The sequence below is a fragment of the Macaca thibetana genome, chromosome 12, assembly GCF_024542745.1.
Source record: "Macaca thibetana thibetana isolate TM-01 chromosome 12, ASM2454274v1, whole genome shotgun sequence".
In the NCBI taxonomy this organism is placed as follows: domain Eukaryota; kingdom Metazoa; phylum Chordata; class Mammalia; order Primates; family Cercopithecidae; genus Macaca; species Macaca thibetana.
Genome location: NC_065589.1, coordinates 72,045,224 through 72,061,184, shown reverse-complemented (window position 1 = coordinate 72,061,184; position 15,961 = coordinate 72,045,224). Strand labels below are relative to the sequence as shown.

General features: G+C 40.5%; 1 protein-coding gene across 1 annotated transcript in view; it reads left to right on the top strand.

Annotated features, from left to right (window-relative positions):
• The window catches only part of GAD1 (glutamate decarboxylase 1), a 45,918-nt gene that overhangs the window by 19,499 nt on the left and 10,458 nt on the right, over positions 1–15,961 (top strand). The window contains exons 6-12 of the mRNA XM_050751435.1: positions 1,021–1,111; positions 8,268–8,380; positions 9,722–9,837; positions 9,922–10,001; positions 10,223–10,277; positions 11,921–12,037; positions 14,602–14,666. Coding sequence (XP_050607392.1) covers positions 1,021–1,111; positions 8,268–8,380; positions 9,722–9,837; positions 9,922–10,001; positions 10,223–10,277; positions 11,921–12,037; positions 14,602–14,666 — 637 coding nt within the window. The remainder of the gene's footprint in view (positions 1–1,020; positions 1,112–8,267; positions 8,381–9,721; positions 9,838–9,921; positions 10,002–10,222; positions 10,278–11,920; positions 12,038–14,601; positions 14,667–15,961) is intronic.

The following is a 15,961-nucleotide window of genomic DNA, read 5'->3' as shown; positions in this document are numbered from 1 at the left end:
TTCAATAAAATGTGTTGTTTCAAAAGACCTCAGATTCTGTTGGCAATGAGCAAAGTCGAGTAACATGGAATCATTTCACTATCTAGGATAGTCCACATGAATATCTAGAATATGGCCCCATACTTAAACTAAGTTTACCAGTTATGCTTCTTTTAGTTTTCTCTAAAAACCAGTATTATTTTGTGAGGGCTCTTAAGATGCAGAGGTTGGTATCTTCTGATATAAGAAGTCATAGTCCAGATGTTCTGAATCACATCTAGGGAAGAATAGAGATTCTCAGAGAGGAGAGTTAGACCAGGAACATTCTAACACTAGCTCTCTGACCGTTTTTGTTTTTGTTTTTTTCAGAAGCAAAGGCAATTTCCACTGGAAACACAGCAGTCAGCATATCTTTCTAACACCAGTTCCCAGCCACACGTCCCTAGATAATCTATTGCGTTGACTCCTTCCTGACAGCTGAGCCAAGCCTGCTGATGTGGAGTTGAGTTTTCCATTGAATGCTAAGTTGGCAAAAACTTGGCAACAATCCTGAATTTGCTGAGAGCAAAGCCTGTTAAAGCATACTGTGGGTTGCACAGGGATTTAGAGTTGTGTAGCAAAAACAATTACCTCACCAACAACTCAATGAGTGAAATAGGCTGTGACTGCCCATTTCACAGAGGAGAGCTAGGTTATCTCAGCCATAAATTTAATCTGAAGGTCACCTGACTATATATATATTGGCAAAACACATCGAAACACAAAACACTGGAAAGCATGATTTGTTTCATGGTATTAGATATTATTCTTTAAAAGCATGATGCTTTAGAAACATAGAAGTTTGGGGGACATCATGAATGTTAATGGTTGGTATGGGGTGGGTCAACTTGCCCTTCCTTCTTCAATATCCTTGAGCAGCCTTATTCGACATATCACTGGGATGCAAGCCCCATCAGTGTGACCCAGTGGGGCAGGCCGTTTGCCTTGAAGATAGGTTGAGAAATCTGCATTTGTCTTGATGCTTTTCTGTTTCCTCTCTAGGTCATCCTCGATTTTTCAACCAGCTCTCCACTGGATTGGATATCATTGGCCTAGCTGGAGAATGGCTGACATCAACAGCCAATACCAATATGTAAGTCCCATATGTTTTCATATAAGCGACCCTGATGTATGACTACGGCTTGTTGCTTTAAAAGTTCAATTCCAGTGGTTCTATTTTATTAAAGTTGCCCTGGTCATTTTTTCTCTTAAAATCTTTAGGTTTAATCATAGTTCTGATTTAATGGTAAATACTTGATAAACTATTGTTGAATTTAATAATGGAATTTAAGAAGAACATGGTCATGAGAAATAATAACTCTGACTTCCAAAATGTAGTGTTGAAATTTCATGTTAAAAGACCCATTTCTCTTAATGTGTGTATCTAAAGAGGTTATGTTTTGAGGTATGATCTTGGTTTTACCTTTTTCTACCCAAGCACATTGGTCCTTATCATTTAGATCATATTTCTTCCATAATTAAAGCAGCCATAAACCCACAAATCAATTTGATCAACCTACTGCTTAACTAAAAATTCTAAAACAAAATTCAGCCAGTACTGATACAGTATATATTCTTTTCAAAATAAGTGATTGTTTTTCTAAACGTGACATTGTTTTCATACTTGTTTGTATAGGCAAAGCCTTTCTTTGTTTCTAAGTTCTTGAAAATTTACATGAAACTGACTCTAAGGTCCTGTATGGTATGGGCACAAGTTATACCTGGGTAGTCTTATAGCAGTCACCCCAAATTTTTCTCTACATACATGTGCTCTCTTTTAAGAAAATGTCAGATTACAAATCGATGGAGGGTCATCAGAGTACTGCCTTTGCTCTCAACACTACTGACAATGTTTTACCAGTATCTATACATCCAGACAATGGCACCACATTCTATTAAAGTATCCAAAGGAAAACAATAAAACAAATTATCTTATAATAATCTTAAAACAACTACATAAGAATTATATGGGTGTCCGTCACTGTGGAAATATTCAGAAAATAGCCACTCACTTTTTAAGTTCATAGAAAAGTAGATTCCAAGAAATGAATTTAGGTGAAAGGGTAGTATTGCTTAAAATGAGAAATTCCATTTGATATCAAGATAGAATGTAAATTATTGAAGTTTAAGGTATTCTGTTTTTCTTAAACTGCTCTCAGCCAGAAAACCTGAAGGGCATTTAAAATTATATAGTGACCCATGTGTATTCTAAAGCTATTTAATGCTGTGACACAAAATACGTAACTATATTCAGAAAAGTTTCTATTAATTAAGAATTCCTGTTTTCTTGGCTAATTTAAAACAACAGTGACAAATTTTAAAGAGCAAATGTGACAAGTGAAGCCTTTGGTGCTAAAAGGCATAAAAGATTAAACTGATCGAAAAACTAAAATGATTTTCATGCTCCCTCCTTGCAAGTCATGCTTAGCTTCATGGAGTGTCCATGTTGGGTCACTGAGATTTGAAAGGGCCAAGAGGAATACAGGTCAAAGATACAGTTGCTTGGAATTTGAACAAAAAGCTCCATTTAGCAATCTTTACCGTATTGTGATTTTTGAGATAAAAATATACCAGCCAGCACAGACATCATAGTAAAGTTAATTATAGTTTGAGAAAAGACATTAATGCTTAATTGTAGTATCTAGCACTAAGGAACAATTTAAATTAGTAAATATAGTTGTTTTTAACTCAACTATTTGGAAAATAAGTGAGAAAAACAGAGTAAAAAATACATATCTATTAAAATCCAAGTACCCATATTAATATAGGCCCTCAATTTACTCAGCACCTTTAAGTGTGTGTTCTGCAGGGCTCTCAGCTGCTTTTTCCATGTATATATATGTCTTCAGTCTCAAGGTAAATAAGGGACCTCCCCCCTTTCAACCACTTATGACCAGATGTTCCTCAACCAGAAAAATCCCACAAATTCTCCTTTTTTGGCATGTGTTCATAAAACCGAAGTCTTTTACTCTTCTCTTAGCTCAGCTGCAAAACACTAAAATGTGTCCCAGCCATCTGAGGTCAAGGCCAATCCAACTAAATGACATGTAGTAATTGCAGCTGTACTGAATGGGAGATATTTATAAAATATGATCTGATTCCAACAGATCGATAGAGAAAGTTATTTAAAATAGCAAAATAGTTTCTGTCAGTTCTAGAGACAGGCATTGTCTAAAGAAGTAATAACTATTATCTAGAAATTGTTCTAAGCCAGTTCCCCTGGAAGATCATGAAATGTGGCAGCACTGTCAGGAGCTGAGGCAAAATTTGCTCCCTGTGACAATTCCTTCTCCGATTGGGAACAGTGTTCAAAATAAGTCTGGGAAAGAATGGCAAAAGGATCTTTCTATGGCAGTGCAGGATTTATTTAGTGATAATGCCTGGTTTTTGGTCCTGTACTCCCATTGAGTTTAGGTGACAGCTGACATAGAAAATAAGAATTATATTCCTCAGTCATAGCCTCTTTAAATGATCCAATAACCTGACTCAGGTGCAAAGTGCAAGGTGTCTGACTATTAGAATAGAAAGACCATAGGTTGGGCGCGGTGGCTCATGTCTGTAATCTCAGCACTTTGGGAGGCAGAGGTGGGTGGGTCACCTAAGGTGGGAGTTCGAGGATGGTGAAACTCTGCATTTACTAAAAACACAAACATGAGCTGGGTGTGGTGGTGGGCGCCTGTAATCCCAGCTACTCAGGAGGCTGAGGCAGGAGAATCGCTTGAGCCTGGGAGGTAGAGGTTGCAGTGAGCTGAGACTCTGCCACTGCACTCCAGCCTGGGCAACAGAACGAGACTCCATCTCAAAAAAAAAAAAAAAGAACGTCTGTGTCCATGCCTTTATACCTGCTTTTGCACATAGCTTTGCAGTATATTCTTCTTCTAAGCAACAACTCAGTGAAGATCCAAAAAAAACTTCATAAATGTGTAGTTGTCCAAGGCACCTACAGCTCTTTTCTTCCAAAACAGGGCCACCAAGCACAATTGTGCAGGTTGAGCAGGGCCTGAGTAAACAACAGCCTGCCCTCAAACATCTAATGGCAATACATAATCTTAATGGCAAGATCTATCATAACCCTTTGCTACGAGGTTATGATTTCAACCATCTAGCACTTTATTTTCATAGAAAATATCCAGGAGAAATTCTCTATGGGAGTTATTCATCATTTTACACCACTGGGCAGGTCATTAGAGAGGAGCCTGCGGTAAGCAGTTCTCGTTTGTCATGGAAAAGCAGCTGTGACATACGTAGACTTGGAATTCTGATGAAACACACTAACTTGGAGATCTTAAAACAAATCACTGAATTTCTCTGAACCTCAGTTTCCTCATCAGGAAAATGGAGGATAATAGTATCCATCCTACAGAGTGGTTCTGAAGACTAAAAATGGCTCCAGTCCTAAGTGCCTAGTGTATACAAGGTACAGTGTGTGCACCTAGGAAAGGCAACCACCGCACAGTCACTGTTGCTATGTGAGACCCTCCTGACTCTTTTATTTCCGTCTCTCATCATCTGGATAGTAGAGTGTTTCCCTAAGCTCCCCTCAGCTGTGTTACCTTTTAAAGTGAAGATGTGCTACCCGCCACATCTTTTAGGAGAAGAGGTCAAGAGGACTATCAGGATAGAGTCAGCATGGAAGATTATTTCTCTCATTAAAGAAGTTCCCCGTTTGACAGTCACTAGGGATCCAGATTTTGTGTGCCTTTCTAATCCCTATTGTAGCACATGGCTCCCATCCTCAAAGTTGCATTATGGTACAGGCTGGCTGCTGGAGCTCCAGCCACCACTCCTGTGTTCCAGAACTCAGAAAGGAGGGAGGGAGGGAGGGAAGAACGAAGGGAAAGGGAGGGGAGGGGAGAGTAGAGGAGGGGAGGGGAGGGGAGAGGAGGGTAGGGGAGGGAAGGGGCAAAAGAGACATACTCCTTTTTGATTTAAAAAAAAAAAAAAACCTTCTCAGAAGTCTCATACATTTCCATAAAGCCTCTTTAGCCAGAACTTAGTCCATGACCACACCAAAAAAGGGTAGAAAATATAGTCTTTGATCTGAGTGAACAGCAACCCTAAATAAAATTTAACAAAGCAAGGGAAAATTGATATGGCTAGCAACAAGCAGACTCTGCCACACAAGAACTGCAGCTTGTTGACACTCAATTTGCCTTCGCTCTGAGTGAACCCCTCTGGGAAGGTGAGTTGAACCCCTGAAAAAGGGCTGACTCACTTCCCGACTTGGAATATAGACATGCTCAGAATGCTCCTTTAGTGTCACTCCATAAACGCCACCATCCTACTGTTTTAAATCTTTACTTCCAATCCTATGTTCTTATGCTTCAACCCAGAGCTTCTGGCAGGTTTAGTTTCTGGTTCTGACTCTGAAATGTAATCTTGTACTTTGACTTTAGCATCTAACCAGCTTCTTCTGAATTCATATTTGACCTTTGATCTCTTGACTTCATTTGCTTTCATCAGTCACTTAGGAAAAGGGTACCCAACCAGGAGTCCAGGTTGCAAAAGAAGAATCTCCTATAGTTCTATACAAAAGGATATGCCTATCTTCATTTTTTTACCTGGAGAGAGGGACTACAGATTTCCTAGGATTCCCAAAGGGGTCTGCGATTCCAATTAGGTGAAGAACCACTGGGCACGGTGGCTCACGACTGTAATCTCAGAACTTTGGGAGGTGAAGGCGGGAGGATCACTTGAGGCCAAGAATTGAAGACCAGCCTGGGCAACATAGTGAGACCTCCATCTCTACACAAAATTAAAAAAAAAAAATTGAAAATAAAAAATTTTTAAAAACTGTTTTAGGTGAACTACAAGGCCTTCTTTAAGGCTGTGGGTGCAACTGCACAGATTGTAAACATGGCCCAGGATGGGGCGGCAGGGTCAGAAGAGGTGTCAGGAATGAAGAACATCATGACAGCCCATTTGTCAGGCCTGGCTGTGGATCAGCAGCCATGGACTGATATGCCAGCTTTCAGGAGAGAGTGTCAAGACTAAGCTCATGAGTCAGGAAAAGAGTGGAAAATTGGTCCTTTGGACTCAGGCGGGAACTATCAAACAGGATGCCGCTAAGGCCAAGAACCAGATGCTAGATTCATCCTAGTAGGTTTCCTCCCCAAGGTTGAGAATGGTGTCTTCTAATATCTTAGTTTCCTTAGTACATAGGATGTCACCTGGCGAGAGAATAGTCATTCAGTAAGTATTTGTTGAATAGAACTGAAAGAAAGTTTAGGAATCAGGTACCTGACATAGATAAGGAACCTGGAATAGATGAGATCATGATAAACTCTCTAGACTCTTCCTCCTAATCCTGAGAGTAATGGCCATGTTCCTGGTCCTTGGGGAGGCTAATTCATGCAAACCTTGGGCCTAATTAGTTTTAAATCTGAAGCATGGAGTGGGACCTATGCCTGATATTCAGTCCCATTCCCTCTCCCGTGTCCATGTGGTTCCTGCCTGGCCAACATTGACTTGACCCTAAGCCAACTTTCATCCAATCTTTGATATGGTTCTGATATTATGGTATGTGATTTCACTTGTTCCTTGCCTTACCCCAGAGAGCTTTCTTATATAGTACTGGAGATTCTAGCACATACACTGCCACCATATCTCCTCGCCATGCAAACACTTTTGTCATGTCAACATTTCCAAAAACCAGTGGAACCATTAATAACACATTTGTTCAAGAATGGTTAAAAGCCCATCATGAGTTTGCCTCTTGGTACACTTGGCAGCACAGGCTAAACCAGGAATCCTTCTCTTCTTCTTCCTTTATCAGGCCATCAGACATGAGGGAGTGTTGGTTGCTACGGTGATGGGGCTCAGAGCAGAACCAAAGCATGATTGTGACCTCCAGAGGTGATGGTAACTGCACACATGGTTTCCAAGGGTCTTCCTCCTAAATTTCCAGGGGCCTCCCAAGGAAAATGGACATATTCTTTTTGGAAATAAAATACTTCCACCAACATATCTGAGGATCCTTCAGGATCTTTTTGTCTTCTTTTACCTCCATGTGATTAATTCGACTGCTTTTTTCATCCACAATTAAAACTTAGTAGCTTCACCTGTGTCTTATGTACAACAATAGTTATCTCATCCTTACAAATAGCCTTTCCTCACATTAAGCAAGCAAGAATTCCCATTAGTCTTCAACATTAGCACTTGGCTCAAACACCCTAACCAGCGATAAAGCTTCCCTATGTCACTTAGCTGAGTCAGTCTAGGCATCTCTTTTCAGTGAGGATGATCTGAGCCCAGCCCACAGACTCTAATGCTAAAGAATGCCAAGCGAAAACAAGAAAGACAAAGAGCCTCAGAGCTTAGTAAATACCTTTTTGTTTTCTGGCTTAATTTTCTGCAGACAGACCTTCCTTGATTTTTTCTTAGGCTCCACGTTTGATCTCACGATCTTGTTTCAATGATTAGTCTACCAGACTATGCCTCTGTGTTGAATTGCTTTGAAAAGAGCATTGCTTGCTACTTTTAAATCAGTTTGTTAGAAGACAAATGTAACCTGCCAAGATATCTGATGCCCACAGCTAGCTGTGTATGCCAGTTGACCGTCTTCTTGTTATTTATAATTTGTAATTAGAAAATCATCACTTAGAATTATTCTTGACAGATATTGACTTCAGAGAATTATAGAAACATAGCTGTCCTTGAGGATTATTAGTAGAAAAACCGTGTAGATAATTAAATTGAGATCTTTAAAACCTGGGTCAATATTTCCAATTATCTTCACAGTTAGCTTTCAGATGTTTACATTATTTTTAAAAGATAGACTTTGGCTCTGGCTTTTATATATTCTACAAGTGTGCAACTGGCAGTCAGTTTTTTTAAAAAACAAATTGTAAACCAATTTTACGTAGAACTTGGAATGCTTTTTTCAATTAACATTTGCATTGTCCTACAATCTTAGAGGTAAAAGGGACTCAGAAAAGTCATTTTCTTTCCTTCTATTACTCTGGGTGGACCATGCCTAAGACATTTCATTCAGATTAGAATCTATTTTGTTGGTGAAGTATCACAGGGCTGGCACTTCCACCACCTCTCTCAGTAACCCAGGCTGGTTTCTGACATTTTATGATTGGCAACTTAATGCATTTCCAGGAAATGAATCGTGTTAGTGGTTTTGAACAGCATTTTTTTTTTTAAGAACCCAACTACAAATATTAAACCAATCCTCTGTGTTCCTAAAATAAATGGTTTGACTTCTTTATTTTCTTTCATCTTTTTTCTTACCACCTTTCCAGGTTTACATATGAAATTGCACCAGTGTTTGTCCTCATGGAACAAATAACACTTAAGAAGATGAGAGAGATAGTTGGATGGTCAAGTAAAGATGGTGATGGGATATTTTCTCCTGGTAGGTTTCTCTTCTCTTCCTCTTCTCAAGGTTTGGGATTCTCAAGATTACAAAATATGAAGTAGGTTTGTAGAAGAATAATGCCTTAAAATTTTTTTGGATACTCCGACTTGCTATTTTTTTCAAGATGAAGACTAGCAAAAATGCTACATTCTGTATGAATTAACTAACAAAGCCTATGCATAAATCCATAAAAACTGACAAAGGCTGTGTCTAGATCATGCTAAAGAATCCCCCCCCCGCTTTTTTTTTTTTTTTTTTTTTGAGACAGGATCTCATTCTGTCATCCAGGCTAGAGTGCAGTGGTGTGATCTTAGCTCACTGCAGCCTCGAACTCCTGGGCTCAAGCAATCCTCCTGCTTCAGCTTCTCAAGTAGCTGGGACTATAGGCATGTGCCACCATGCCCAGCTGTTTTAAAATTTCTTTTCTAGAAACAAGGTCTCACTATTAAACAACTCCATTGTGTCAACAGCAGTTCGATTATGCTGGGGATCAGTGAATCAAGATTATTAATTAATTGATTTATTTCAGTCAAAATAGTATATCTACTTTGAATCTCTAGCTTGAAGTAGATAAAATAAGAATTTTTAAAACAAGGATAGGTATTCTGATGGTGTCAGAGACAGTGTGACTGTGTACAAGGGGAAAAGAATACATAAGAATTGCAGTTATCTAATGTAATTCAAGCAGGCCAAAATTTGCCTAAGTTTAATTGTCAGATAATTAATGTAAAACTAACTAGTTTGTGTTGGCCAAACATACATAGTTATGTCAGTTCTCCTTGTGTCTTTATTTAGGTAAACATGAGTTTGTTCTTATTTTAATAAACTTAGAGTTATCCTAAATGACTCAGTAACAGTTGGGCTGAAGAGAGCACCTAGGCAGGTAACCAAGAAATATCATTGTTTCTTTCTGTAGGCTCCATTACTCTTTCTTTCTCTGTCTTTCTGAACTCAGGGAACAGATTCATCTTTGTTCAGTAAATAGACTGAGCAGAAAGTAAAGCAGGAAGGATATAACTCACCTATCCCTTTGCAGCCACTGATGCAGCTACCTCTTATATTTCTGTCTAGACTTCAGGTGGAAAGGACACTGAAGTACATGAATCACCTCCAGCCAAACTGCCTAGATAGCTTTGGTAATAAGTGTGACTACTTGTATTCCTAGGGTAAAGGGTCCAGTGGGAAGCCCCAGCAATAGGGAAGCCAGCAAAACCTATCAGGATATTATCCTTCCGCTTCCTGACCTCCCTTGTCTCTTGAGACACCAGCTCAGCGTTCGTTTTTAGAAACAGTAATGAAAGAGCCTCAACACCTCCCAATATGTCCGCTTGCTGACAGGGGGCGCCATATCCAACATGTACAGCATCATGGCTGCTCGCTACAAGTACTTCCCGGAAGTTAAGACAAAGGGCATGGCGGCTGTGCCCAAACTGGTACTCTTCACCTCAGAACACGTGAGTCGGGGATGCTTTCTCATGGATAGAGGTGTTTTTCAGGGGACTCTCCAACTTCTAACCTCGAGCCTCTGTTTGTTGCAGAGTCACTATTCCATAAAGAAAGCTGGGGCTGCACTTGGCTTTGGAACTGACAATGTGATTTTGATAAAGTGCAATGAAAGGTAGGCAGGGAAAGTGAATATTAGGTTCTTGATGTATTAAATGTGTTCATCTGTTAAATTTGTTTTATTGTGCTTAAAGACTGGCTCAGTACAGTGTGCCAAGCTGCTAATGGTCTGTTGAAAATATCCGATTAAATGCTTTTTGCTGCTGCTAAAGTTTTTTTCATGTGCAATCTCATTGATTCTTCATTTTAATTTCCCTCCTTTTCCAATAATTATAGGGGGAAAATAATTCCAGCTGATTTTGAGGCAAAAATTCTTGAAGCCAAACAGAAGGTATGTACTCTGTGGTGCATCTAAACCCTAGTTTAAAAATACCTTCTTTCTGCTCTAGACAAAAAAGTCCTTGATAATATGAGACAATTTTCTTGTGCTTCTAAAACTCTGTTCTTAGATATTTGCTTATTTCCAACTTGTAAAATAATTTGGTTTTAAAGCTGTGTCTACACAATATCAGGGATTTTTTAAACAATGAAAAATTCGGTCATTAAACTATTTGTCCTGTCGTCATGGTGCCAACTGATTGGTTTGATGTTCTTCAATAAATCAACTCCCTGAGCATCATGAAGATATAGCCTAATTGAAATTTTTATTTACTACTTTTTGGGTATTATCTCATTTTAACAAATGCCATTTTAGCTTAGGATTCTGTTTAGCAAAGTGCTTCCATGCCCTGGCAGATGGCCCATGGTACTTGGCAAATCCAGCCTCAACAAACTCTATTAAACAAAAAACTCATAGAACAGATGTATCCACAAGTCAGTGCCAGGTAGCTGTCAGGCCACTTACCAACACATGGTTGTTTTGGTTACATTCTTATACCTCCTTCTCTAATTGTAGTTATTTGCTGGGGTCTTGGCACAGGAGGTGGGTCTAAGTGTTGTAAAGACTGAGCAAGGAACAGAGGTGGAGCTGAGCTTCACAAAAGCCTAAGAGGCAGGGCTGGCATAGGGGGTTACGTCTGTAATCCCAGCACTTTGGGAGGCTGAGGCAGGAGTATCCCTTGAGCCTAGTAATTCAAGACCAGCCTGGGCAACACAGGGTGACCCACATCTCTACAAAAAATTTTTAAAAATAGCCAGGTGTGGTGGTCCACGCCTATAGTCCCAGCCACTCAGAAGGGTGAGGTGGGAGGATTGCTTGAGTTGGAGAGGTAGAGGCTAAAGTGAGCCCATGATCGTGCCAGTGCACTCCAGCCTAGGTGACAGAACAAGAACCTGTCTCGGGAAAAAAGAAAAGCTTAAGATTCACAGATTTCCCCAAATTTGTCTTAGATCTATTACTCTACTCCTTCATTTATTTTTTATTTATGTCAACATTTCACCATGTCCACTGTTAGTGAGTGTATCAGCTTTCACAGTGTATAGACCTTTTTTAAACAATCAAACCCCACAATGTTTCAGTATAATTATTGTATCAATACACTTAAAACAACATAACCTCTTAAAAGAATGATGCTATTCAGAACTACCTGACCATCATTCCAATATATTCAGAACTACCTGACCATCATTCCAAACACTTACTATTACTCTTTCCTGCCTTATTTTTTGCCATAGAAATTATTGTTATCAAACATATTGTATATTTTGCTTATTTAATTTAGCTTATTATCTGTCACCTGCCACTAAAATGTAAACTCCGCAATGACAGAATTCTTTATCTCTTGTGCTCACTGCAGAGTCCCTAGTATCTGTGGCAGGGCCTGGCACATAAAAGGCACTCAAAAAATATTTGTTGAATAAATGAATGAATGAGTGAATGAGCCAACAAAACACTACTAGACGTAGTATCTGGTAACACATAAGCTTTGCCAATTACTGTTAGAAATAAATGTTATACAATTCTGCTTCCTGTGGAAATCAGCAAATGAGAAAGGTTAAAAACACTAATCAGTCTGTATCTGTCTTACCTTGTAGGGATATGTTCCCTTTTATGTCAATGCAACTGCTGGCACAACTGTTTATGGAGCTTTTGATCCGATACAAGAGATTGCAGATATATGTGAGAAATACAACCTTTGGCTGCATGTAGATGTAAGTGCTATAACTCAGAGAGGCCAGTCCATGTCGGGGATAGAGGCAGCTCTTTTTTATGATTTGCCTCAAGCTTCTCTCCACGCCCTAGCCAGCCCTCTCTCCACACCACATTAGTTCCAGTTCTTGTCTGGACTCTAGCCAGCCATTCACAACTGGTACACACCACAGACATGGAACATCCTCTGGGACTCATCCAGTTCCTTACTAGTCGATTGCTGTCTTCTGTGTTTCATCCTAGAATATGGTCTCATTGCCTTCCCAGGTAGCTTTGTTGGGACAAATGGCTACAAATGATTTCAGAGTGAAAAAATAGAAGATACAACATACAGAAAGTGGCCATGAATGTGAACCCTCAGCTACCTGCCTTCAGTCCAGCCATCTATGACACGTCTCTTAAAAAGAATATATCTGGCCGGGCTCTGTGGCTCACGCCCGTAATGCCAGCACTTTGGGAGGCCGAGGCGGGTGGATCACCTGAGGTCAGGGGTTTGAGACCAGCCTGGCCAACGTGGGTAAAACCTATCTCTACTAAAAATACAAAAATTAGCTGGGTATGGTGGTGGGCGCCTATAATCCCAGCCACTCTGGAGGCTGACACAGGAGAATCGCTTGAACCTGGAGACGGAGGTTGCAGTGAGCTGGGATCATGCCACATCACTCCAGCCTGGGCGAACGAGCGAAACTGTCCTAAAAGAAAAAAAAAAAAAAGAATATCTGCTACATTTCAGAAAAATAAGGCAGTATATGAAAGGCATTGTCAACTAAGAGACTTAATCCCAAATTTTCCCAGAAACACAAAAGATGCATTTTTTTTTTTTTTTTTTTTATTATTATTATTATACTTTAAGTTCTAGGGTACATGTGCATAACGTGCAGGTTTGTTACATATGTATATTTGTGCCATGTTGGTGTGCTGCACCCATCAACTCGTCAGCACCCATCAACTCGTCATTTACATCAGGTATAACTCCCAATGCAATCCTTCCCCCCTCCCCCCTCCCCATGATAGGCCCCGGTGTGTGATGTTCCCCTTCCCGAGTCCAAGTGATCTCATTGTTCAGTTCCCACCTATGAGTGAGAACATGCGGTGTTTGGTTTTCTGTTCTTGTGATAGTTTGCTAAGAATGATGGTTTCCAGCTGCATCCATGTCCCTACAAGGGACACAAACTCATCCTTTTTTATGGCTGCATAGTATTCCATGGTGTATATGTGCCACATTTTCTTAATCCAGTCTGTCACTGATGGACATTTGGGTTGATTCCAAAAGCAACGGCAGCAAAAGCCAAAATTGACAAATGGGATCTAATTAAACTAAAGAGCTTCTGCACAGCAAAAGAAACTACCATCAGAGTGAACAGGCAACCTACAGAATGGGAGAAAATTTTTGCAATCTACTCATCTGACAAAGGGCTAATATCCAGAACCTACAAAGAACTCAAACAAATTTACAAGAAAAAAACAAACAACCCCATCAAAAAGTGGGCAAAGGATATGAACAGACATTTCTCAAAAGAAGACATTCATACAGCCAACAGACACATGAAAAAACGCTCGTCATCACTGGCCATCAGAGAAATGCAAATCAAAACCACAATGAGATACCGTCTCACACCAGTTAGAATGGCAATCATTAAAAAGTCAGGAAACAACAGGTGCTGGAGAGGATGTGGAGAAATAGGAACACTTTTACACTGTTGGTGGGATTGTAAACTAGTTCAACCATTATGGAAAACAGTATGGCGATTCCTCAAAGATCTAGAACTAGATGTACCATATGACCCAGCCATCCCATTACTGGGTATATACCCAAAGGATTATAAATCATGCTGCTATAAAGACACATGCACACGTATGTTTATTGCGGCACTATTCACAATAGCAAAAGATGCGTTTTCACATGTGTGACTGGGTGTATTTTTTTTTTCTTTCTCTGCACATTTTCTTAGGGATTTAACTTCACACAATTGGCTAGTAGGATAATCTGCCTTGCCACTGAACTAATGACTAACAAAGGCTGTGTATCATGTGGCATCCCAATTATTCAGTAAACATGCATCATGGTACCCACAAAAATGTCTTCTTGTTATATAAGCTGTTGTGAGACCTCCAAACCCAGCAGGAACTGCTGCTTTTTGAGTTTTTCAGGAGCTGTTAGTATTCTGCTCTGGGAAGAACCAGACAGCAGGCCTCAGTTTTTTGGGCAGCTTCCAGAGCCACCCGGAGGGGGATTCACTGTGTTGGCTTTCCACAGCACATTGGGCTATTAGGCCATTGGACCTTTGGGTCTTGGCAGAACAGGCACCTCAGGCTCCTCAGGCTCAGACCTCGCCTAGCTGTATCACTTGTGCAGCTACACTCCAGAGGAACTTTGAAAAAGAAATGACAAGCAATGAAGAATCACAACTGACTGAACAATCAGTGTGGGCTGAACTTTTCAGAGAAACTTATGTTTTTCACCTTGTACTTTCTTGCTCATGTTTTACTAGAAGTGAAAAATGACTAGTTTTAGATTCTTAAATGTCACTGCTCCCCTCTTCCTCTCCTTTCTCTGTCCCCACAGGCTGCCTGGGGAGGTGGGCTGCTCATGTCCAGGAAGCACCGCCATAAACTCAATGGCATAGAAAGGTATGGGCCAGAACTCGCCAGGCCTCCTTCCACCCAGCACATCAAACAGACATGCTCTGATGTCAGCCTGCACTGCCTTGCCCTGATCCCCTGCATCGTATTTCGGTCTAAATTCACTTTAGTTCAGCAGGCATTTGTTGAGCATTTATTGGATGATTTATTTCCCAGTCAAAGGAGTCCTGAAGGAATTCACAATTTAGAAAGAGAGAAAGACACGCCAGGTGTGGTGGCTCACGCCTGTAATCCCAACACTTTAGGAGGCTGAAGTGAGAGGACTGTTTAAGCCCAAGAGTTCGAGACCAGCCTGGGCAACATAGTGAGACCCTGTCTCTAATAACAATCAATCAATCAGAAAGACAAGTAAACAAGTAGTTAGAACACAATGTGATAAGTGTAACCGGAGGCAATTGCAGGTACACAGGTAGGAGAAGAGAGAGACTAACCAGTGAGGGGAATTGGAGGCCATCAGAGTTTGCCAAGGGCACAGGAAGGGCCACTGGTTCACTTTCCTCTTCTTCCTCATTAAGCTTACTTCCAGAAAGGGCAGGACACTCAGCTCCTAACTTATTTTCTTTTTTAACTGTTCAAATTCAGTGGATGTTCTAGGCCAAATATGATTTTGACCTGACTCCTAAGTGTTGATCCATAACAAAGTCACAATGATTCATTGATTCATTCCGCATATATTTACTGAGCACCCATCATGAGCCAGGTAGGGGTGGATGTGAATATTCAGTTACCTGTCTTCCAGCCACCTATGGTGCTTTTCTAATAAAAATGCATATCTGATAAATGCAGAAAAATAAGGCAGTATATGAAAGGTGTTATCAACTAAGAGATTTGCCCTCCTGAAGTTTACATTCCAGTAGGCTAGATGTTCATAACAAATATTTAATCTGTCTCATAGTAAAGAAAAACAAAACAGGGTTAGGTAACAGTGAGTGACAAGGCATGCTGTTTCAGACAGGGTAGTCAGAGGCCTTTCTGAGGAGGTAACATATCAGCAGATACTGCGATAAAGGGAGACAGGAAACAAGTATATGTGGAAGAGTATTCTAGGCAGTACGAGTGGCAAGTGCAAAGGCCCTGAGGCAGGACTGTTCTTGGCAAGTGGGAGGATCATCAAAGAGGCCAGTGGGGCTGGAGCAAGGTGGGAGAGGTAGAAGCAGACTAAGGAGGGAGAGGTGAACATGGAGCAGGCAGGGAGAGCACGCCCAGGGCTCCTCCCACAGCCAGGACTCTGGCTTTTGTTACCTCTACTGTGCCTCCCCAAACTTTTGTCTCAGTTTTGAAAG